This window comes from Hippopotamus amphibius, chromosome 7 (genome assembly GCF_030028045.1).
Source record: "Hippopotamus amphibius kiboko isolate mHipAmp2 chromosome 7, mHipAmp2.hap2, whole genome shotgun sequence".
Taxonomy (NCBI): domain Eukaryota; kingdom Metazoa; phylum Chordata; class Mammalia; order Artiodactyla; family Hippopotamidae; genus Hippopotamus; species Hippopotamus amphibius.
The window spans coordinates 125869886-125895740 of NC_080192.1; the positions used below are offsets into that span (position 1 = coordinate 125869886).

Sequence of the window (25855 nt, forward strand, 5' to 3'; positions counted from 1 at the left end):
CACATTAGCCAGAGCTTGCTGTGTTTGTACAGTGGCACCTTGCTACCTGGCATTTCTACTTGATAGTACCTTAGGAACTTAGCGCAGAGTGAGGAAACACACTTTGCTGAAAATGCCCGTCACCCCAGCGTGAAACATGCTCAGCCCACTGCAGAGCTCCAAACATCTGTTCTGCCTCCTTTCATGCATGTGCTTTTAAGCTGATGGTGGGAGACAGGCTGCCAGAAACGTCTGAGTTTCCACCAAAGACGTATTGTAGGTTAGAAGGCAGACGGCGTTGTTGTATTGAAAACCTGTTCATCAGAATTTCCAAAAGGAACAGATATGAAAGGTTCAAATGAACCCTTCAGGGTTTCTCCATCTAACCAGGCCTGAAGCTCTGCCTCTCATTAATCTTTAATGAACAACAAAGAAAATGTGTCGCTGGCTAATTATTGTGTAGGGTGGCAGATGCTGAGCGAGGAAAAGTCCCCAGAGTCACGTCATTTAAAGGGACACTGTCAAAAAGAAAGTCTTATTTTGAAACGGATTCCCTAACCTGTAACATTTTTTTACCATTGTCTTGGTCTCAGGGATGTGAACTTTAAAAGTCTGGAGCAGTCAGGTGATGGAAACTGAAGGACTTAGGTGCTTTGCCATATGTCATGATGCCTACATGGAATGTCTTTTCCCTGCCTCCATTTCTTTCAAATTTCCTCTTAATTAATCTTACCCCATGCTGAGCTAGGCTCACCCTGACTTTGAATTTTCTTAAGCAGTCTCAACATATGAATTCTGGAATATAAGTCCCTTTAGGGCAGGAACTCTGTCTCATCTGTATCCAGGACCTACCACATGCCTGGCACGTAATATGCTCGATATGTGTTTATTGAATTCAGTGCAATTGCTTGTGTGTGCCTTGGGCTTATCTGTTTCTTATTCCATGCTACCTCTTTAGCCTTCACAACTAAAACATTCCTTAAGGGTAGGATTCCTGTGTTGTTCTTCCTTTGCCCTACTGCTAAAATACTTGCTACAGATTTATGTAACAGGATCTCCACATGTTGGGTGGCCATGTTAGTTGTTGTTCAAAGTCAGATTTTTATACCAACCCAGCATAAACTATAAAGTATCCCATTGGAGTAAATAGTTATATGCTCTCCATATAGGATGAAACTAGGCTAATCTGACTAGATTTCCTTTTATAGACAATTTTATTTTTAGGTTTAAACGCAAGGATCTCAGTGCTATATTTTTAGGATTCTATTTACATCAGAAGTCAATCAGAATGTTTTTTAATTTAAAAATATTAACCCCAGTTAAGTTAAATTTTTAATTAAATTAAATTTTTATGTTAAATTTAATTTTGGAACTTTTGAACAGTATGCGGTGATTCCCAGAGTCAACACAGGCTCACTTAAAGCAAGTCCTGGAAAACCCCTTCTTCAGAAAGGGTCTGAGATTAGGAAGATAAGGGAATGTGACAGAGTATCTTCACTTAAACACCCCATTTGGCAGCGTTTCCCCTAATATTCTGGTAGATGGATCTGCGGTAAATGGAACCCTTGTGTGGGAAGAGGCATAGTGAGTGAGCCCTGTCCATCTGAAAGGTGTTTCTGAGGGAAATGAGAAAGGGCTCTGCCTTGACCTTTGACTCTTCCATGTTTTTAATGCATGGCCGGAAGGTGACAGAGAGGGAATCAACTTTCGTTCTGACCTCTGACATTCCGGCCACAGTCCTAGAAGCTACATGTTCATGATCTCTCTTCATAGAGGGGCTGGTCTGCTGATGACACCAAGCTTGGTAGGAGGGCTAATACTACAGATTCTAAATTCTGGAAACCAAACCAGTTAAAACTTGCTGCAGGAAATGTGATGCTCCTGCGCTCACGTTCAAAACAACCTGCTGCTTTGAGCCACAACCTGTAAGATCTGGAAAATCTGGCTTGGAAACAATTTGCGGGAAGAGGATTAGAGAGGGGTGGGAAGGGAGGAAGATTCTGATTGATTACAAGTTAACATAAAGCCATGGTGTCCTGCGGCGCCTGAGAAGACAATGCCCTAAGGGGCGGCAGGTGCGGAACCAAATCCTAGGGAGGGCTGGCCAGCATTCGCTGCATCCGCCAAACCAGCGCAAGGCACCACCATCATCCTAGTATCCAGGAGCTGAAAGGAGCTTCAGGAGTCATCTAGCTGCATTTTTGTCGACAGATTGTAAGGGAAACAAACTTAAAATACGTCCAGAGAATGACCACATCGAAGCAAGTACCAGATATCAAAACGGTAGAAATCTATTATAATATATCTATATCTATATCACATATTTTCAAAGCACTCTCCTATTCATTCTACCATGTAGTCCTTCCAACAATCCTGTGAGGAAGCCAATGAAATAGAGGAAGCATGAGCAGAGAGGTGAGGTGACTTGGCCAACCCCCCAGCCCGCGAAACAGCGGGATCTCAAGACAGGATCTCTGGACTCTCAACCCAGCGCTCTTCCTCGGGGCCGTGCTGCCCGTCCAGGTCAGCTCCTGGCCCAGACCTCACTTGGCAGCTGCTCCCTGCAGGGCCTGGCGCAGAGCAGCTGTGTCACAGACAGGGCCAACTGCACCCCTGGTTTTCAGCAGAGCTGGAGCCGGAGTGCACTGGCGAATGGCTCTGCGTTTTCACTCAACACCCCTCTGCCAAGCCCGCCCTCCCTTCCTGCACTGCTCCCTCCTGAAGTAAGGGATGTAAAACACAACCAATTGCAAATCTCTGGTTCCCTGCCAGCCTGGCCCTCAGAGCTGCCCCTACTCCCAGAAACAACACCCTGATTATCATTCATTATTTCTACCTCTTAGTATTAAAGCCCTTTTAATACAGCATTGGAGACCATTGGGGAGTTTTAAATTTCATGTCAAATCAGGATTTATGGGCCAGTTCTGAAATGTTACCTCTGGGCTCGATAATTGCAATTCCCTTTTAATCGCTCTCTTAGACACCTCTGTTAAAAGACTTCAATTATTTCCACACAGTGGCCCCCGGGATTGGGCCAGTCTGAATACTCAACTTGTGTCGCCTCCTTTAGGCATCCTGCATGTGCGGCTTTAGCCATGGGTCCAGTCTGAAGATGGACGTGGTGGTCTAACAAGCAGTCGCACCAAGGAACCTGGGGGTTCTTAGGGATCTCCCCTTACAGGGAGTTGTGAGTTAGGGATCATACCTCCATCTACCTCTGCCCCCTCCCCCCCACTCCTCAGTAAGAAGCAGGAAATGAATGCGTTAGGCTGTGCATGTCCCACCAGCTTGTTGTGAAGACTGTACAATTCTGGAAACAGGTGAATGATATTGGGGATTTTTCCATGGGAAATAGCTTAAAGGAATATGATTTGAGGATTTGGGTGGGAGGGTCAGGAGGGGAGAGATCCTTCAACTGAGCCCTAACCCTGTGATGTTTTGGGGAATGTAAAGCAAATGCTATCTTTGTGCAGCATTGGAAAGGGACCCCACCACCACCACCACCGCCAAGGACAGAACGAAGATAACAGGAGCAGCCTGTAAGGGGCAGCCGTGTCACAGAGAAGAGCTGGAGTGACAGCAAGCTCTTACCCTCTTTCCAAACACCCAGCTGGACCAGGGTGTAGTGAAGGGGCTAAGACAGAATGCTGGAGGCAGGAGTAGCTAAAGGAGCCACCTCTGAGATGTCACTAGTTGCTTTATATCTGGTGACAGCAATTTGTATGGAAGAAATGCACAGCTCTGTATCCAGAGTCACCAATTGCTGAAAGATGCTGGGCCAAAAACATTTGCTTCTGTTTGACAGTGGGCTGGGTGGGGGACAGAGTTCAGACTGGGAAAGGGGGATTCACCAAAGAGTCTTGGGAGGAAAAGAGAAAACCCAGGACTCAGGGTCTCATATGCTGATGCTCCAAGTCCTGACCTTGGGTCGAGGCAGCCAAGAGGGAATGAGACTCCCCGACCTTGGCAAGGAGGTACCCCAGGCCCTCTGTCAGCCGCCCTTCACAGGTACATAGGGATTGCCTGCACTGGCAGGCATGGCCTATTAGAAGGCAATTAGTGGACTGGACCAAAGCACGAAGAGCCTTCATCACCGTAGAGGTGTTGGTCTAGCAAGGCAATGGACTAAGATGCATCTCCAAACAGAGTGCAGTCATCTTGTGGGCAAAATGATTCATTGGGGGTACTATTAACATAGCAACTTATACATATTACTCATTTAAAAATAAAATATTAAATCTTACTAATATCTGATATCAGATCAACAGGAGTATATGTGCATGCTCAAAAGAATTTTAAAATAAAGGAAAAAAAGCAGTAATAAGATCTTTTAAATTAAATGATGTACTTGATACTAAAGGATACAGTGACACGATTTAAGTCAATATGGGACTTCAGCCCCAGTCCACCCTAGGCACCTGCTCACAAACCACAAACATACAGCGCCAAGTCATAGGTGAGGACTAAGGGGCCCCAGTTACCTTTACTCAGTTCAGTAAGAGGCAACAAGGATTAGGTGTCAGATACTGGTCCTAGGATTCTAGCATCTGTGATCTTTTTCTGTTAAAAAAAACTGGCTTCCATTTGCTTCTGCTTTTCGTGCCTCAATTGTCTCATCCGTAAAATGGGAAGAGTTATATACTGTCCCTGTCCGACAAGAACTGATGTTTACTTTTACCCATGTAAAAATGCCAGGGAAAGCGGAGGCTCCCAACTCAGATTTTTCCCACCCCACCCCCCATGCCTCTCAGGCCCCTGCCAAGGGATGGCTCTAGAAATAGGAGAACATCATCAGCAAGTCTCCACATGTACCAATGTCGGGCAGACATCACGGCAGCTAACCCCACACGCCGAGGCCCTTCCTATTTCTGAGTTTTCAAGGGGTGGAGAAGAGAGCACCAGCCTGGGAATCACAAGACCAAGCTCTGGCACTTTCTAGCTAGTCCTCTGAGTCCCTTTATTCCACTCTACCTGGCTATGGGACAGAGGATAAGAGCACCTGTGTGCTTGTCCCCCAGGGGGGCTGTAAGAATCAGAGGAGAGGGTGTGTGTGGAAACATAGAGCCCTTCAGATGGGAGCCAGTGTGCTGAGGCAGCAGTCCCATGGCTGCCCCGAGAAGCACTCACCCTGTGCGCCTGAGGATTCCGGACGGGGGGTCCATCTTCACCCTGAGCCCATCTCAGGTCTCGATCTCCTGATACACACAGGAAGTTCTGCGCTCTGCACACAGTGGACCCTCAAGGAACTACTCTGTTTCAGTCATCTCTGGGATACCTCTCAGCTCTGAAGTTGTAGGATCTCTGAGCATCTCAGGCCATCCTCCCCCATCTCCTACAGCAGCCCAGATTGCATCCTGCTTCTGTGGGAAACCAGGGCATAGAGAGACAGCCATGGACTTGGAGTTTGACAGGCCTGAGTTTGAATCTCAGCTTACTAAATGTTGCTTGCTAAATCGAGAGCAAGATAATTCACCTGCTGGAATTTTAGTTTCCTCATCTGTACGATGGGGCACCAACTCCTACCTCTCATAGCCCCTAAGAGGATTAACTGAGATGGCTGTGAAGAGTTCCTTCATGTTCAAGGAGTGGTTGCCATTATAACAATTATAATAATCTAATAGCAATATAACAATTATTACTATCATTGCTGAATGACACCACTGGCAGGTTGCCAAAGCCAGAGAAGCTAGCAGACCACAAATCCCTTCTACACCCTTCAGGATCTACCCACAGCAGCACCTGCAACCCAGCCTCCACTCTGAGCTTGAAGAGCCAGAGATGAGTGTCTGCCTCCTGCTCGGTGCAGAGGCCACCAGCCCCTGTGATCAAAGGCTCAGGCTGTTTTGAACGATGTCTCTGAACGAGCTGCAAGGTGTCGGCAGAGCTTTGGAACCACCCACAATGCTCACGTGAGCCAGGAGGTCTTTTGCTGGACTTCGTCTCCCCAGCCTTTGTCACCATCCACTCCTGCAGTCCTCTGTCCTTTGAGGGTGCCTTAGGCTGGGGAGGAGAAAAGGGCTCTGCTTGTCCTCTGTGTTCCATGAGAAACATGCCAAACAATTGGATAGGCTCCAGCTCCAATGATCTATCAGTACAAGGCCCGAGCAAATAGATGGGTCTTACAGCCTCATCCCCAGGAGTCAGTTTTTATTGACTCTTTGGAGGTCTCTGCTTGCTTTGGTTTTAAGAAGACTGTATTGCAGGCTTACTGGTGGCTATGGTGATGTTTGTAATACAATGGATATCCAGGTAGCCCTTTCTAAGACACTCTGCATACATCTCTTGGGAGGCAGGTAAAGGAAGATGGGCTATTCCTGCCTTACAGGTGACTGTTACCCAAACCCTTATTGATTAAATAGACCACTGAAGGGAAAACAGGGAGCCCACCCTTTCCAGTGTATAGGGCCAGGGACAGTGTCAAAAGATTCTGAGGGTTCAAGGCTTTCTTATTGTGAGTATTCAAAGTCCAAGATGAAATCAGAGGTGGGAGGAAAGCCTGGCCCCACACCTGGGGATTCCTGCCCACCCCAACCTCAGCCCAAATCTTTCTGGTTCTGCTTCCCATGTGCTCTGCTTCTAGTGCAGGCTCAGCATCCCTTCAAAGTTCCAGGTCACTCTTTTGAGCTGACCCTTTAATGTCATGTGAAAATTGGTAGTGGAAATTTCAGCCCAGAAATTGGCTCCCAGGTGAACATACGATTGGCACAATCTCAGAGCCTCTTAAGCGGTTCTGTCTGCTACGTTCTGGAAAGCTCCCACATGGCTGACACAGTAGAATCCTGAAGTTCAAATTCCATTAGTTTCCTCAAGCATGGCTTAAAGGTATGAGCACTACCCAGGCGAATCTAATGGGCCCATGATTCCTGGGTTATTAGCAAGCACTTCCTAGTATCATTCTAAAGTGGGGCCTCCCCGAAGGTGAAGGTGATATTGTTCATCTGGGAGGCAGAGGTAAATGTGTAGGAAAATGTCCAGCGCTCCCTCTGGCCCCAAGGAAAATGGGGCTCCTTTGAGAGAAATGAGTTGTTTTCTCAGCAGCCTGTGGGCTGCCCGTCCGTGGTGGGGGTCGTCGCATAGAAAGATGATGCCGTTCATCACCCACAGTTGGTGAAAATATTTTAAAGTTTGTTTCTCCACTTAGTGGGGTTTTTGTTTTTTCTTTTCCATTATGATTCACCATAGGATACTGAATATAGTTCTCTGTGCTATACAGTAGGACCTTATTGTTTATCCATTCCATATATAATAGCTTATATCTGCTAACCCTAGCCTCCCACTCCATCCCTCCCCTGACCCCCTCCGCCTTGGCAAACACAAGTCTGTCCTCTATGTCCGTGAGTCTATTTCTGTTTCGTAGATAGATTCATTTGTGTCCTGTTTTAGGTTCCACATATCAGTGATATCATAATGTATTTGTCTTTCTCTTTCTGACTTACTTTATTTCCATGATAATCTCTAATTGCATCCCTGTTGCTGCAAATGGCACGATTTCTTTCTTTTTTATGGCTGAGTTGTATTCCATTGTACATGTGCACCACATCTTCTTTATCCATTCATCTGTCAGTGGACATTTAGGTTGTTTCCATGTCTTGGCTATCATGAATAGTGCTGCTATGAATATGGGGGTGCATGTATCTTTTTGAATTAGAGTTTTGTCTGGATATATGCCCAGGAGTGGGATCACTGGATTATTTTTAGTTTTCTGAGGAACCTCCATACTGTTTTCCATAATGGCTGCACCAACTTAGATTCTAGTGGGGATGATTTTGAACTATCCACCTGTATTCGTTTGCTAGGGCTACCATGAAAAAGTACAAAGTATAATAAACTGGGTGACTTAAACAACAAACCTTTATTGTCTCACAGTTCTAGAAGTCCAAGCTCAGGGTGTCGCCAGGGCTGGTTCCTTCTGGGAGCTGTGAGGGAGAACGCCTCTCTCCTAGTTTCTGGTGGTTTGTTGGCAATCTTTGGAATTCCGTGGCTTGTAGATGCACCGCCCCAAACCTCTGCCTTCATCTTCACATGGCATTCTTCCTGTGTGTGTGTCTGTCTCTGTGTCCAAATTTCCCCTTATTACAACAACATGGTCATATTGGATTAGGGCCCACCCTGATGACCTCATTTTAACTTGATTACCTTTCTAAAGACTCTATTACCAAATAAAGCCACATTCTGAGGCACTGGGGGTTAGGACTTCAACATAGCTTTTTGGAGGGACACAATTCAACACAAAACACCACTATTTCTGAATATCCCTTCTAGGACCAGAGTGGACCAGCCAAAAATAACAAATGTCACTTCCTCCAAGAAGATTTTCAAAAAATGCCTCAGGCAGAGTCAGGCACATCTTGCCCTTGCTCCCCTATACCAGTCACCTGGTCCAACTTGGGAGCTGGAGTCCCTCATCAATGAAGAACAGCCCATTAGAGAAAGCACAGAAAAGGGACTCTGGGTCCAGGGAACCCCCTGAGCACATGCACAGGGGCAGGAAAGAGCCCTGGCATGTGCAGGAAACCAGAGGTGGATCTTGAGGGAGATGGAGAACATGGTCAGGTTTGAGTTTTAAATAAGTTATTGCAGACACAATGTATAGAATAGAACCCACCTCTGTCTGCAGAGTAGAGGAAAATTGTTCAGGCCTCAGTCCTTCTCTGCCACATGAGAGGATTAAACATGGTGATTTCCAAGATTTCCAAGATTCATGCCAGATTTACATCTTGCAGCCCCACAGTAACATCATCATCTGCTCTGCATGCCACAGTGCAGTTTAGGTGCTGCAGCAGGGCCACTGAGCCTCTCTGTGCCAAGGGGCTCGGGATATGATCCATCAGCACCTCTGGCAGGTGCCTCCACACCCCTGGATGGCACCCAGCAAAGGCGCAGGACAGGAGCAGAGTGTAAAATGGGGGATCATCTGTAGTGGGGACAAACCTGTGGGCTGTCCTGACCCCACCTGGCCAGGCCCCTCCATCGTTTTCCAGCTGACCACTATCCCAGCCCCAGAATTTGCTTACAGGGCCGCAGTTTATGGCCAGGTCTATCCTACTGTGTATACAGTTTCAGCACAGTGGTCCGGCTTGGCCAGAGATTTATGACTGGAATGGAGCCTCTGGGCGTGGGCGTCAGCATTTTGCTTGGCACAGAGGCTTGAGTTCATTTTGAACCAATCAATACGTTAACGCATTAAATGGCATTTAGCCTGGCTCTCTAGGGAGCAGGATGGGAGACTAGCTGTCATCTGAACCCAGGCAGAGGACAGCTTCCGGGCCTAGGAAATGCTGGGCTTCGAGGCGGGGATACAGGATGAAGTCCTCCACCCCAGCCCCACTCAGGACTCAGGGCCCGAGCTGGAGGCAGACCGGGCTGAAGAAGGATCCGCCAGAAAATGGCCACATTTCAGGTTTCAATGTTGTCTTTATATTTCTTTATCTGGCTCTGGGGAGGATGTATTTAAAACAAAAACAAAAACACAAGAACTAAGGGCTTCCTAGGTGGCGCAGTGGTTAAGAATCCGCCTGCCACTGCAGAGGTCACGGGTTCGATCCTAGCTCCAGGAAGATCCCACATGCCACGGAGCAACTAAGCCCGTGTGCCAAAAAAAAAAAAAAAAAAAAAAAAAAAAAAAAAAAAAAAAAAAAAAAAAACAAGAACTAACTGCATTGAGTTGGCTTGGAAAAAAGGACTGTATTTGAAGAGAACAGATGGTGTAAAAAGTTATTGGAAGGAAGAGAAAGTTCGGAAACCAGAATCCAGATTCCCACTGGCTGCTGGTGGGTGATGTCACTAAATCTCCTTGCAGAAACAATCCCAAAGGCAAAATGATCACCTGGGCCTCTACTCAGAGAAAATCTACCACCCACCCTGCCAGAGAGACTGTCTGATAAATCTGTAGAGTGGGGACTGCCGCTTGGATCCCCTCTTGTGCTCCCTTCTGTAATTTTAAATGATATCTTCTGGGATTCCAGCACCAACCAAACTCTCTCTTCTCACTTCTCCTGCCCAGAATCCAGCTGGGTCCCTCTGCAGCCGCCTGATGGGGGAGGTTCAGGGATGCTGGAGGAGGTAGGACTTGTATGGGACCTAATCCAAATTCAGAGAAACAGGAAGGGGAACTTCAAGATTCTCAGGCTCACTACTTCTGATTTGAAGACGTTTTCTCTCACTTGATTTTTTTCCTAAATAATCAGTGTTCCCTCCTTTAAAAAGAAGAAAAACACTCGTGAACCTCTGTGTATTTTTAAATACAAACTAGAGCAAAGAAATGTTCTTAGACAATAAGCTTGAGACCATTAGTTGCTTTAGAATCAACTTACACCTTTAAACATCTTATTTTAACTTGCAGTTTCCGAACATACGCTAATTCGCCAGTCTCTTGCTGTAGGGCCAAGGCCTTTGCTTCCAGTGTGCGCCTGTTGATTGGGAGTTCTGAATTCTAGGTTGTCTTTCTGAATAAATCACATACATTCATGACACCATGACACTACATCCTCGATTTTCAGTTTCAGTTTCTTTAAAATGGAAATAATTTTAGAACACTTGTAAACCGACTTGCAGGTTTTCGGGATTTTTAAGGTTTTTTCCTTGATCTTTTCTGTTGTCCCATTTGCATCTAATTAGACCGCAATTATTTTTAGTGACTTACCTCTACTAGTCTTCACAAGTAATTCCAATTTGTCTTACTCATGTTGTATCAACTTAATGAGAACAATTGACATAAACAGAATTGGGACTAAGCTAAACTAACTCAATTGATGGGGTGGAGGATAACCTTGAACATTCAGTAACCTTAACCATTCAAAGCACAGGGTGTTCCATTGAAAATAAAATGTAGAGATTATGCTAATCCGGCAAGCAAACTGGTCACAGGGATGTCATTTAAGAACATTTCTTCTACTAACATTTTTTCTTGCAACTGTGGCTATAATCAGTCTACTCTTCGCCCCACCCCCAGTGATTTAGGGGTGAGGTCTGCAGAGGTCGACTCTCAGTCTCCTTTTCATGGCCTGGGATATAGAAGGCAGAAAAAAAACTCTCAGCCAGGGACCAGGGTGGATGTCTGCCTCCCACAAGCCCGTGTATTCCAACCTGTTTATGACAATGTGGAACTTGAGGAGAGAAGGAGTAAGATAGCCTGGGGCAGCACTGGGAGAAGCCAAAATATTTCTTGGATACAGCCTTTTCTGAGCACTACTATTCTTCACATACTAGCCATCCCTGACTCACTAAAAGCTCTTCTAAAAAACTAGTTATTTACATTTTTTAGCATAAATTTACACCCACGTGCAATATAGTAGAAAGAGCAACAGTTTTGAAGATAAATCGTCTTGGGTCATATCACCTCATCATTTACTACATGGGCAAGTTTATAAGCTCTTTGAGCCTCAACTTTCTCTCATAAAACGGGATGATAATATCTGTCTCATGCATTTATTGTGAAAATTAAATGAGATAAAGTAAAATAGCTGCCTTAAGTCCTTTCTGGAATGAAGCAGATTGTAAATGAACACACACACACACACACACACACACACACACACACACACACACAAGTAAGGGAAATGTACATGAAGTGCCCGGCACAGTGTTCCCTGGGGCATCTGCATTTGTGCACTTGTCTCTTCATCTCCACATGTGAGACTGGAAGGAATCCCAAAAGTTTTGGTGTTCTGGGGTGGGAGGCTCTGCCCAAATTCCTGAAATCCCATCACACACAGTTTCCTATTTCACCTTCTTGTAAAGTCATCTTTACAAGATGGCTTGTAAGGTCATCTTTGTAAGGTCACCTGCCAAAGTGAGTGGAGAGAAAAGAAACCCTAACATAATAATAACAGTATTAGCTAATGCTTACTGAATGTCAGCTAAGTACTATACATGTCTTAACCCACATGGTCTTCACCACACCCCTATAAGGTCCTATTATTATCCCCACTTCTTAATGATGGGACTTGGGGCACAGAGAGGTTAGGTAGGTAGCTGACCAGAGGTCACAGTCAGTAAGAGGCAGAATTGAGATTATAAGACTGGAAGTCTGCCTGCAAAGTTTGTGCTCTTAATGGATGTATTTCTCCTGAAGGAAGGAAAGAAAAAGGGAAGGGAGGGAGTGAAGGAAGAAGGAAGGAAGGAAGGGTGGGAGGGAGGGAGGGAGGGAGGAAAGGAAGGAAGAAGGTAAAATTAGAAGAAGCTAAAGAGAGACCAGGAAAAGAGCCCAAAACCATTCAACTTTTTTCTTTGCTCAAAAGCATGACAGAAGAATGAGGGGAAACGCGGTTTGGGAACATTTTCCTAGCTCCCACCTCGGGAAAGCTGGGCCACCTTCTAGATCCCTGTCACCCACACAGTATCTCTGATAAAAATCGAAACTGCTTTCCAGCTGCCAATACGAAGGCCTCAACCGAGTCCACTGTGGCCCCAGGGAGCCCAGCCCTGCCTAGCACCCCTCTGCTCCCACAGCTCCCCTCCAGCAGAGCCAGAGGCCACCCTCAGCCTCAGGGCAGCTCTTTTCCACCACAGGCTGGTGGGAGCCATATCCTGAGTCAATCTGAAATCTAGTTTCCATCCAGATCTGATCCTCTCCAGGGCACATGCATCTAACTTCCGCAAAATTTTGAAGGGCAAGGAATAACAAAGCTACGGCTACTTGGCTACTCGGATAAAGGACCCAACGCCACATACCAAGTGTTACTATTATCACAGAAAATTAACTAGCAACAAAGGACTCTACAGTAAAATTTACATTGATCTGGCATTTTTCCCCCTGCTATCTCCCATAAAAATGCTTTAAATGCAGGCTGATTTAATGGAAACAATAAAAAATAGTGCTGAGTGGTTTATATTTGCTACAGAATTACTACAAGGTCTATTTTTAAAAAACCTTGAAAGTTATGTGGGTTTCTTTCCTTTAGGATAAGATTAGGGAGAAAAGTGCAATTGACTTTTCTTTTCTTTATATTGATCTAGATGAGCTCCCACAGCCTCAGTTCCTTATTTCTAACAAATCTTCACACCTTCACACCCACGTCTGGACACTTGTCAAGACAGAGTCTTAGCAAAGGGACATGTGGAGGAATGTCAGCTGTGTGGCCTGAGCCTTGACAGTGTTATGCTCAGTAACAATAATAATCATGTGACTGAGCTCCGTGTGAAAAGGACGTGGCTGGTTGTCTGACGTGTGTGGTTTCCATCATCCTCAACTTAGCCCACGAGCTTGGCTATCCCAGCAAGGGGTTAGTTGCCACCTGAATGACTTGGCCCTAGTAGCCACTATAGAACGAGAGGATGACCTTCAGATCCCCAACCATGTTCACCAGGGCCAGAATGCGAAAGAAAGGCTCAGGAAGACATGGTCTCTAACTTCAAAAAGCTTGAAAGAGACAGTTTAAGAGGATGTTTGTAGGGACTGTGGAGTCACATGAAGCTGGGTTTGGAACTCAACTAGAAGCGGAGAATACAATAGGCCTTCAGTAAATGTTAACTGTTCACGTTGCTAGTGCTGTTGTTATTATCACTGTGATTGTTGCTCTTGTTAATATTCATATCGCAGGGTTCAAGGCTGACCTGTGTTGTAGAGAATGATGATGCATAAGGTGGGAACTCTCCTAGATGAGCACTTAGATCCTCTCCACGTCTCAATTACTATAATTCTCTGATTCCGTCTTTGGATCCTAGGTCCTTGGGTAGACTAGCTCTTAAGCTAGTTTGATGGTTTCCCATGGCCCTGCCTCTTTAAAGATGGAACCTGTGCATAAATGCGGAGCCAAAAGCTGTACAATGAATCCACCCCCAAACTTCCTTCAACTCCCCAAATCCCCCAGTCCTTAGGTTCCTCCAAACAGGGAAGACCACTTGAATGGTCTTTACCACTTGACTGGATGACAGCTAACAATAATGAATTGACTTGACCTTTCAGATTAACTCAACTCCACTATAATATATTTGGCCAAGAATGTAGAATCTTGTCTGATTTAACAGAAATCTGTTCATGCATTTGTTCTCTCATTGAACAAATATTTGTTGAGTGTCTAAACTGTGTCAGGCACTGGAGACATAATGATGAATGACCCATCACCCTGGCTTTAAGGAGGTGGAGGTTGAGGGGAGTGAGGGAGCATGGCAAGACACAGAATACCTCCTTTCTATAAAAATTAGCAAAGAACATTGACTCCCACCAGACAGGACCACCTGTCTCCTGAGTACGTAGTCTGTGTGGGCTCTGCGCATGTGCTCATGCCAGCCTCTCCTTCTGCACTGCTCTTTTCCCAGTTCCTGCCCTTTCTTCGTAACCCATCCTCAGGTTGCCCTCTCCTGATCACTGGATCTGAGACATCACTTTGCCATCTATGATTCAATAGTACTTAGTGCCTATGCCACTCACTCAGCTCCTCTATACTGCCATTCACTCTAGAGTTTGGTGCATACTTTTTCTCACTAGTCTGTAAGCTCCTTGAGTGTACAGCTAAATTCTAAACTCTAAGGATCCCCAGAGCATTTACTACATTATCTAGTGTGCAACAATGCACCAATAAATACCTGAGAAATGGAATTAAATTCAACAAATTCTAGACCAAAATCTGGACACAAAGCATCTTTTCACATGCTACAGAAAGAGGCAAAGGTACATAAGAGGAGTTTACTCCAAAGTGAAATGGGGCCCTTTAGAGAGTTCTGGGCAGAATGTTGATCTGCTATCATAGTCCAGTCCTAATATATTTTGTTGTAGCGGTGTTTCAACATAATTTCTTTTAACTAAAAAATTTTCCTGGCTTAAACAAAAGGTGGCTGCTATTTATAAATTGCTAATGCCTTTCTTACCTTCTTTTACCTACATTCCTCTCCCACTTGAATCTTGTAAATGAATTGAGATGCAGACAGTTTCATGGACCAGTGCATTCCATGAAAAAAGTTCTGCTCTTCTGTAAGAATAGCTCCCATTTATTGAGCCCCAACAAGGATGTTCCTTTGTGTACATCCTTCTCACAAATCCTCACAGCAATCCAGCAAGCTGGGCGTTATGATTTCCACCTTAAAAATAAGGAAACAGGAGGTCAGAAAAATTACATCATTTGCCTAAGATCACTTAGTAGGTGGTGGAGCTGAGAATTGAATGTAAGCCTCCTGATACTGCAGCAGCTAAAACCATCTCAGAAAGGCATTCCATTGACTAGCATGTAGATTTGGGGGCTCACTTTTGTGAGCAGCCCTACGTCAACATCATGCCTATTGGAATATCACACAGCAGGGAAGTCATACACGTTCCTCTGTCTTGTCAACTGTCATCCATGGCCCTCAAGTGCTGTCAGAAAGTGCCCCTTCATTCTGGCCTTAAAATAACTCGGTGCTTTCATCCTTTTGAGACATGCTGCCAACCCTTCAATCTCATCAGCAGCTTGCCTCCCATCAGAGGTGCCAGACAGTTTCCTTTAAACGTGTAGAGACTAACCTGGTATGGAGCGGTGGAACCTTAGAGATTCTTTTTGTTTCCACGTCAGATCTTCTTAGGATTTTTTTGTTTGTCTGTTTTGTGTGTGCATTTTATGACAATGTATTTCACCGTCTGACTGGCCTGACTGTCCTCAAAGCCCAGACTGGTGATTCCCTGTAGCAATGCTAGGTCAACATATCCTTCTTTATCTCTGTGATTCTAGTGATATGAAATGTGACCCAATATACAGACTGGTCCATGGGTCGCATTGTCTCCTGTTCTTACAGTCGTGGAGCAATAATATATTTAATTTTAATCTTGGTCTGCAGGTAACCAAATGTGTGACCTTGAGCAAGTCTCTCCATTTCTCTGAGGGGATGGAACTGAGTCTCTTTGGAGAAATACGTCTGTGGTTCTTTAGTCATTCTTCTTCCACCTTCTGTAGAATATTATCAGTCTATTGAAGCTTTTAGGGTTTTGGTAGAGTGTTTTGTCACTTGGACTCGGGAAATTTGCTAGAAAAGCACAGGCATCATATCAGTATGACACCTTGGAGAACTTTTAATTCAATGGCTGCATTTCGCTAATGAAGAAACTAAAACCCAAGGAGGTGCCAGGACTTACCTTACCCCCTGCAAATCCAGGAACAGAATCTGGGACTCAGCTCCCAAGTTGGTGGCCTTTGAATATACTACTTCCAGCCTCCAGGTCAGAAATGGACCTTGATATTCACAAACCAATCCCCCTGCCTTTTCTAATGGACTCTGATTTACTTATTACGATGTGGCCACTCAGCAAAAAATGTGTAGTCAGTGTTTTTCTCAGCAAATTCACACAAAGTTGCAGACACTTTCTGTGGTTGAGAATGCAGTTGATCAAAAAACATCCAAAATTTCAGGCATTTGGAGTAAAGTGCCTTGTTCAAAGTCATCAGGCAAATGGTGGGCAGAGCCAAAACTGTAAGTGGAGAGCTCCAGAGAGACAACTGGAAGATAATGGATGGTGACAGGCTGTCCACACTGTGCTTCTGGCTTCCTGAAGTCCAGATGGACTCCCCACACTGTCATATTGATTGATCGAAGCACCACTGCTGAGATGGCCACAAATACCCAGCACGTGGATACAGCCGCACATTTCTCTCTAAGAGGCTCTAGGTTAGAATATAACCTTCCCCCTTGCAAACACAAGTAGAGTTGCCACCAGCCAAAGAGGAAAACAGGACCCTAATGAGCAAGTTTCATGACCACTGGGATGTCAGCAAAGAAAATGGAGGCAAAGAGAAAAGAGAGCTTGGATTTTTTTTCCACACGTTTTTGGCTGTGTCTTAAATAAATCTGACCCTAGGTCTAAGCTTGCCCTTTTTCAGTCCCAACTTCCCTGGTTATAAAATCATGTTTGGCAACTGCTCTGAAAGTTATTAAAGTTGCAGCAGTAAACTATGGGAGGCCAGAGAATTTCAGACAAAAGTTATTGCATCAGTAACTCAGAAACTAATTCCTAAAACTCTTGACACGTTTTTCCAGAGGGCTAGTGCCAATACAGAAATGGAAATCATTGTCAAGGGCCACTGTGTACCTGGAATTAAAATCCATCATTCCTCAGAGCAGAAAGCTACAATTTTGGAGGAATATGAATAGTTATGCCTTTTATCACCATCTTTCCTCAAAAAAATAGAGTCCTTTATTTTTCAGAAGAACAAGAAAAATTCTGCTCTGTTTGTTTTTTTCCATAAGAATCCCTCATTTACATTTTCTTTTCAAATATTTTTTTTTTCTTTGACAGTCCCACATTTAAGTGGAAAAGCCTCCTTTTCCTTATTCAATTGCACTGGTTTTATTTTGGATAGAAATCCTGTTGGGTACAGTAATAGAGAACAAACTTTACAACCACAATAATCCCTTCTACAGCATCGATTGTGAGGAAGCTTAATACACTTTTATTAAATGGCTGAGGCACTGGCTCCAGGGATCTGAATTAACTACAGAAAGGTATAGAAAGGGAACAGAAATGTCTTCTTCATTCAGCAGACTCCGCTGCATGCCCAACAACACGGCAGGGACCAGAGACACAACCCCATCCTGGAACACCCCCCTGAAAGACCATAGATTGCCTTAGCCGGTGCCTTCATCATCAAAAGTTAACAGACGGAGAAGATGTGATGGGCTCCAGTGTTAACAAACAAATGGAGAAACAGGCCCTCGGATGCCTTTTGGAGGATTGACAATATCCTCAGAGTTTTAAATTTACATACACTTTGACCCAGGTTCTAAGAATTTGTTCTAAGGCAGTACTTACATAAGCCCAGAGGGCTAGCCTCAGCGTGATCGTAAGGGAGCGACACACAAATCATTAAAAATGCAATCACTGACCTGATCATGTAATCTATATTTGTTGTCCTGTGACCTACCATTGAGTGGCAACGTGCAATCACAGAGGGCATCTATGTGTACGACCTCATCCGTGTAAAACTGTAGCTAAAAGGCTGTTCACAGAGATGTTTCCACAGCAGTCTCTGGATGAGCTTCTGGGTGACTTTGACTTTCCTTTACCAAATTTTCTGAATTTTTAGTATTTTTCATATTTGGGGTTTGCTTTGAAATGTTTTTAAACAGAAAGCTAGTCTTTCCCTAAGTTCCTTAGCACGTGTACTGTCATACCTAAGCCCAACCTAGTGGTAAGACACTACGAAACATTGCGAACAGTTTATGGGTGTATCCACGTGTCAAAGTTCATCAGATTCTGCCCTTTTGTACATGCGATTTATTGTACATCAATTATACCTCAATAAAATTTTTTCTTTAAAAGGAAAGAAAATATGAAACATTCCACTTAATTTCCATTCTCCACACAAAATTGTCAAAATAACTCTATATGCTAAAAAAAAAAACCTGAATCAATGTTGGAAAGTAAATTTGATGCTCCAATCAGGGACAGGAGGCTATTCCAAGAGGTTAATAGCCTGAGTGAGGTGTAAAAATGCTCATTTAGCTTATTCTCTGTTCTCCAATGGTGTCAGTATCCTTGATTACAGGTAGAGGCAGAGCTCACCATTTGACCTGCTTCCGTCTTCTTCTGTTTGCTCCTTTTTGCAGAGTCCACGTCAATCTTAGGTAACTTTTACCCCAAAATACATGCTTCAGTGCACTTTAATTTTCCTGCAGTAAATAAATAGCACTTGCTAGCGTCCCTTAAGTAGCTATATAGCAAACCTGAGGGTTCTGTGACTTTGGGATCAGATGAAATTCCAAAAACCAAGCATTCTTTCCAGAGATAATTGTGAATACACTGATAAATGCTTGGAAGATGATTCCTTCACTCTGCTGGTGGATTTGCTCAGCTATATATATATTCTTTCCTGTAAGACTAGCTACTGAAATAGTCCAAAGGTCTGCAGGTGCCTAAAAAGTATGACAAAAGAAACACCAGTGGCTACAGTGGGTTTAAGAATTGGGTCTCTGGAGTAGAACTGACATATAGACACTAGCAAATGTAAAATAGATAGCTCGTGGGAAGCTGCTGCATAATACAGGGAGATCAACTCGATGATGGGTGATGCCTTAGAGGGCTGGGATAGGGAGGGTGGGAAGGAGTTGTGGGAGGGAGGGGATATGGGGATATATGTATAAATACAGCTGATGCACTTTGTTATACAGCAAAAATTGGCACAACAGTGTGAAGCAATTATATTCCAATAAAGAGCTTTAAAAAAAAAAAAGAATGAATGCAAAAAAAAAAAAGAAAAAAGAATTGGGTCTCTGAGTTAGCCAGACAAGAAGGAAACAAATGTAAATATGTGTTGCTGTCAAAGTCACCGTCCTCAGAGCCACTTCGGGTTCCAGCTCTTGGTGCAGAATGAACAACGTGGGCCCTGAAGTCAGTGCAGGGGCAGGACCTCTCTGCAGGTTAGGCCCGTTTCTCATCACTGTTTTTCTATGCTTTTCCCCTCTGCTTTCCAATGCAACCAGTTGGACCGTGCTGCAGGGAAGAATTGGGCGCCCGGAGAACCCGTTCCGAGTGGCCCTGGAATACATCTCTAGTGGAAACCGAAGCTTGTCTGCAGTGGACTTCTTTGCCCTGAAGAACTGCAGTGAAGGTATGTGAATCTGGCTTTCCTCTCCACTCCTTGGTAGCTTGTTGTCTTAAGTGGGTCAATAACCTGCTTCCATGATTAGCTGGGAATGTGCGCACTTATATAGAAATGTCTGCAGTGCTTTGGGTCAGATTCTGAATATTGCCAAGTGCTTCATAACCCAGCTGATCAATTTTCAAAGATTGTGTATAGTACTACATCTGCTTAACTTAAAACTTTATCAAATATTAGAATAGAATCTTTATTTGATAGCACATTAGCTTAAGTTCCATGGCAGCCAAATGCTTTCAGCTGTGGTTTTGTTTTGTTTTGTTTTGTGGAAATTTTCAAATGTTTACAAATGAATAGAATAGTGCAATGGGCCCCCGTGTATCCTCAGCCTAGTTTCGACGATTATCAGCATTCTGCCATTTTTGTTTCACCTATGTCTCCACCCCACTAACCTGAAAATAATTAGCAGTTTACTTTTTCTCCTGACGTAAAATTTACAGAGTATTTTTAATGATTTTATTTAAGCTGTCATTAAGGAACAATGTGGGAAATGGTTATATGTGAAATTTTTTGCTTGTTTTGTAAAAATCATTAGGGCATGGTCCGCTATGTCGTTGAATTCCTTTTGCATAAGCCCTACATTGTGAATTTATTTCAAGATTTATTACCAAGAGAGGGCACCTCTCTCCTGAAGAATAACTTGTTGATTTTTTTTTTCTTTTTGCCTTTGTTGCCAGGAAACTCTGAACTAAATGTAATACTCAATCACAGTAATTATATCTGTGTAGTTTTTTGATAATCTTATTTCCCCCTCCCTCTACAGAGTTTTTGATCTTCTATTCTTATTTTCAAGATCATATTTTATACGTATCTTTCAGTAGACATTGCCTCAAGTCTGATGTTATGCCGGATGAGATAGATCATCAATACAAGTATGAGGTCGATCTTTCCTTGATTCTTCAGGAGACCCAGGGTCATAATTATAAACATCCTTTATTATTTCCCACACCTAGAGGATATACAAGATGAGCTTGAATTATACAAATCTTCAGGAAAAAAGTTGCTTTTGTTGCCACCGTTCTCCTGCTGTCCCTGCCTCTTCCCAGAGGTTCACTGGGAAGGGCACACTTACCTGTGCCAGGGAACCTGTGGTCTGGAGGCCCAAGAATGAAGTGTGAACAGGAAGGAAGCCTGTGACACTCCCAGACCTAACCTCTCCATTTAGACTGTTCATGAACAACCGTGAAGGCCCGTAACACGCAGCCATCTGTGCAGGCGGAGACCCAGTTTGGAATCTGGAACTGGTATACAACAGGGACTCCCTTAGGTAGGGAGCCCACTCCCCAGGCAGTTCCTTGCGGTGCTGTGGCTCTTCATTCATGCTGGCCTTGCAAGAACTTGCAAAAAGTGGTTTGTTTTGTTTTGTTTTCTTTAATAAAAACTGGTTTATGTGTGGGAAAAAGAGAAATCACCATAACATGATAGATTGAACTTCAGTTCAAGTTGAAAAGTTGCTTAGCCTGTGATGTGAGGCACTGTACAAGAAACATGTGGTTTGGGAGAAAGCCAGGAGCTTGTACAAATGTTTCCGTACTCACGAACGGAGGGATTTGTGAACATCTCTGGACACCATCCGTCCTCACAGATGTCAAGGGTCTGTGTACCGTCCAAAAGAGGCCATGTGTTGAAATGGAGCCAATTAACAGCAATGTGTCAGGGAAAAGGTGTTAGTTCCCAGAACTGGCCTAATCTCATTTGAACGACATCAGGAGAGGGAATCAGAGTACAGAACTTCAGATATCAGGCCCAGCACAAATACTCCTGCAGAAATTCTTTGTACCTGTGAAGGATCTCAGCCAGTTGTGCACATTTTCCCTTCCTTACTCCTACAATTTCCTTTCCCCTGCAGAATTTTTCCTCTGCAGTTTATGTCACATTCGCAGTGATCTGTTGCACAGTTGAAGACGTGTTTCTTTTCTGCTTCTCTACCCTTATGAAACCAAGAGAGCTGACCTCTCTAACTTGCTCTAATGATCCAGAAAGTGTTTCATCTGGCAGGACCCTACACTCTCTTAAGGGGGGAGAAAAGAAGTCTGCATCTGATTCCCTAGGGAAAGTGGACTGGCCAAGAGACCTAGGAAGGTTCTCATGGCCCAGCTACCTTCCTTCAGAGGATCCAAGTCCAAGAACAGATGGTTTCCATGGGGAAGCAAGTGTCGTCTGCACTCCTTCTCTGACTTGGAGTCCTGTGGCCACCCAGGGGTGTAAGGGATCACTGTGGATCTGTGTAAGGCAGAGAAGAACAAAGTGATCCCAATGTGTCCTAAGAACTTCTAACTCTTCCTCTTCTGATGGAACAAATTCAGGTGCACATCAGTTAGTGTGGACAAGTTGCAAACATAAGGAGCATCCTAAAGCTATCCTCATGTATTTAAAGGGAAGGAGCTGTTTTGGAGGCACACCCGAGGCCTATCTGATGCAGATAAATGTCTGTGTTTTCTGAGGTTATTGCTTTGGTTAGGTCATGAAGGGGAGGAGCTAAGAGGAGAGACGTCATATCTTTGAGGAGGGTGATCAGGCTGATGACATGCTAGCCAAGGTTGTTAGTAGGTTTGCAGGATGTCTGATCTACTTTCTATAGAACTCTACCACGCTTCCTTGTCCCACATGAAAAGAAGTGCCATTTTAATTAAACTGGAGAAGGGGGACGTTGGGATAATTCTCGCATAGGAGATAATATCTATCTGTGGGTGCCATCAGGGCAGAGGTCGTGCCTCTTTCCTTTCTGAACCCTGACACCTATCACAGTATGTGACCGTTAACTGCTGCTCGGTTAGTAAGCAGTAAAAGCTCATATCTGTGGAGCTCTTACCACGTGCACAGGCAAAGTGCCGACCCCTTTCCGTGTGTTAGTTATCCCCTGCGAGCTTTACTATAATACTACAAAATAGGTACTATTATCCTCATTTTGCATGTGGGGAAACTGAAGTTCACAGAAGTTTCTAAAGTTGCCTTAATCATTCAGCTAGGGAAAGGTAGAGCCAAACTCAGTCCCAGGTCAGTCTGATCACCAAGCCAGTGCTTCTGTCCATGACATTCTGCTGCCTTAATGGAATGTGTAGAGGCTGGAGTTGTATATATTACTGGAAACCTTAAAATTGTCTTTGACTCTTCCTCTTAGCCCTACATCCAGATGGTCAAGCCTTGGGCTCTAGGCTTGTGACAGCCTCACCTTCTATCTGTTGCTGTCTAGATGCTACTATTACTGCTTCTCAAGTTTATCCTTCCTCAGCCACGTGCCTTATCCAGGCCTCCATATATGCATACTGGGACTTTGGCAATAGCCAGTTGGTCTGCCCATTACCATTATCCATCCTTCATACGTTACTAGAAAAATACCTGCCCAGCCCCGCCAAATTCCCTTTCCTTGTGGCACTTTCATGAAATTTCAGTCACTTCTTATTGTCTACCACATCAGAAACATGAGGGCTAGACTGGACACCTCACTCATTTCCTGGGGCCAGGAAAATGAGGGGCTGAGGATGACCCTGCTGGTTGATGGTAGAGCTGGGATTAACAGCAGGACCATCTTGACTCTGACCCTGGTACTTCCACCACTGCTCAGTCCTGCCTGGAAATCCCAGTGCCTCTGCCTGATCCAAGGTCCTTACAATCTGGCCCTCTGTATCTGCCCAACATTATGCCCTCTGTTCTCCCACACCCCCTGTCCTCTAGTCAGACTGCTGTTCTGTACACTATGCCAGGAATGGCTTACTTCGCCCCAGGCCTTCCATTTGGAACACTGACTCATCATTTAAGATCCGGCATGGGGCCCAAACCCTCCAGAACGTCATTTGCAGCTAAAGAAATTCTTCTTGGAAGACTTTGCTCTCTGCATGTAAATTTAGTAGCTGTTTTATAATTATTCCTCAGTTAGTCACTTTGGGACCCTAACTTAAGGTTTAGAACCTTGTCTTATATTTTTTTATTTCTCCAGGGGGCAATTAACACCCTGCTAAACACATAAGAATCACGATGTAAATACTTGTTGACTGATTGGCTAATCAATCAATTGATAAAGCTGTTCTTGCTTTAATAGCTTTGGGCCATTACCTGCTGCTCCCAAAAGAAAGTAGCAGTGAGTAGAAATTACTTGGAAGAGGTTTTTCCCTCATCTTAAAAGAGCAGTGTGATATATCCAGCATTGAGGGGAGGGATATCATGCCCGAGCTCCCAGGGAACTCTTAACCATATCACCATGACCTTTCATCAGCAGACTACCAGGAGCAATAGGGTTGAGCAGGACACTCACAGGGACCCCTCATGTTCAGAGGAACCTACAGAAAAACACGTGTCAGAATGGCAAGACTGGCATCTTGAAAAGGATTTGAAAACAATCAGTGTGCCTCTGAGCAGCTCATAAAAATACATATTGCAAACACCCATCTAGCACCTTCTCCGTGCCAGGTTCTGTTCTGAGCACGTTGCACATGTTAACTCATTTAATCCTGACAGCAACGCTGTGAGATATGCATTATTATTATCTTCAGTCCCGTTATATGGATGGGGAAATCGAGGTACAGAGACTTAAGTAACTTATCCAAAGTCTCACAGCTGATATTGGAATGGAGGCCAACTGGCTCCAGCATCCATGCTCTTAGCCACCACACATTGCTGCTACCTGTAGAAGGTCACTGCTGGAAAGGACCCCAGAAAGTATTTAATCTGCCTCCCTCGCCACGTGGAAATTGAATGCACAAACACCCGAAGATTTACCTTGAACTCTGACACACTAAATTACTGATTAGCCCACTGTGCTTTCTACCTCCATCTCCTGGTCATCAAGTTCTCAATTTTTCTAAGAAACCAATTCAGAATTTCCCTCTCCCTGCTCAGGTCGGTCAAAGGCAGTTTAGGAGGACCACCCCCCCCCCCCCCGATCGACAGTTGGCCCCCCATCTGTGAACATCCAGGATGCAGATGGCTCCTGTGTAAGCCTGAACACATTTTATTGCAGGTCACCATTGTTCCCCTTCTCTTTCATGAACCTACAAAAATCACAGCTGAGATTTCCCAGGTCAGAGCCACATTCAGCTCACTAATAGATTTCTCAACAAGAGTACTCATGGCCCCTTACTCTAAGAGAGACACCTTCATACACGTTACCTCTTGTGGTCCATTCAGAGAGGGTGTCAGAATACTCACAATACCCATGGGGGCGGGTTAGTTCACTGACTTCTGTACTTCAGGAAAAGGAAGGAATCCACGGTGTCAAAAGCAGACTGACCACCGTGAATACCTTAAAACACGAGTCCCGAAAGCGCTGGAGATGCACAGGTATCTTGACCTCTCAGGGCCTAAAATGAGGGCATTTGAACTAGATCCACAGTCTTCAAACATTTTTTAGAGGCTGACCTCTTCTTTCAAAGTCTTATATAGAAGTCCAGTATATAAAGGTATACAAGCAGAGTTGCCCTAGAGGAAGTAGGAGTGGGGAACCCACCTGTCCCACAGCCCTCGATGAACCCTCCAAATGGGTTTTCATGAAGTACAGTTTGAAAACCACTGGACAGTCTGATTTTTAACTCTCCTATTAACTCCAGCTTTTTGATCCTATTTTACTGTACTTATTTAAAATGTAATAGCCAAAAATAGTTACATAAATCATACCTTCTTTAAATGATTAAGACTAAACCCAAGGCTATTGTACTTTGAATATGGGCCATTTTCACAAGACAAGTTTTTGTCACTGTGGGTCCTGGCTTTGAGGTGCTGGGTATTGGAGTTGGCAAGAATGTTTCCAGTAAAACATATGTGGCACCTCCTGGCCTTGTCCCCTCTCTCTCTTCTTACTTCACCAAAAACAATGATGGGCAGTGGAGGATGTCCTCCTTAGACCACGAGCTGACAAGAGGAAGCGAGAGAAGCTAAACAAACAGATTCTAATCTTTGGCCAGCCATGTAGAACCAATTAGCCTCTAGAGTAAGCTCCAAAATCCAGCTGGGTAAAATGAGGGATAACCTCATGGGCTCCTGGCAGCTTGGCCCAAACTGGGCATTTTCTGTTCCACAAGCAAGCAATGCCCCAGCAGGCTCCTCAGTCTGTGCTTGTACAATTAAGATGACTTTGGCACGCTGTCTTGGGGCTGCTAGCAGAAAACTCTCTATGTAGCAGACTCATCCACCCATCCATCCATCCGTGCATTCACTCGTTCATTCGACAGATATTTACTGTGCAGTACTAAACTAAACTCATAGTGACACTGATATAAACTTATTTCTGTCTTAGGACTGAGTTTTGGTGTAGTGGCTTTAAGATCTTCATTCTACTTGGCACAAACACTGCTCCCCAAAAGGCACCCCTACATATTTAGTTT

The 25855-nt window shown here is 44.4% G+C and overlaps 1 protein-coding gene across 1 annotated transcript in view; it reads left to right on the top strand.

Annotated features, from left to right (window-relative positions):
* ALK (ALK receptor tyrosine kinase) overlaps window positions 1-25855 on the top strand; it is a 695731-nt gene that overhangs the window by 500375 nt on the left and 169501 nt on the right. Inside the window, exon 5 of the mRNA XM_057743015.1 lies at window positions 19363-19490. Coding sequence (XP_057598998.1) covers window positions 19363-19490 — 128 coding nt within the window. The remainder of the gene's footprint in view (window positions 1-19362; window positions 19491-25855) is intronic.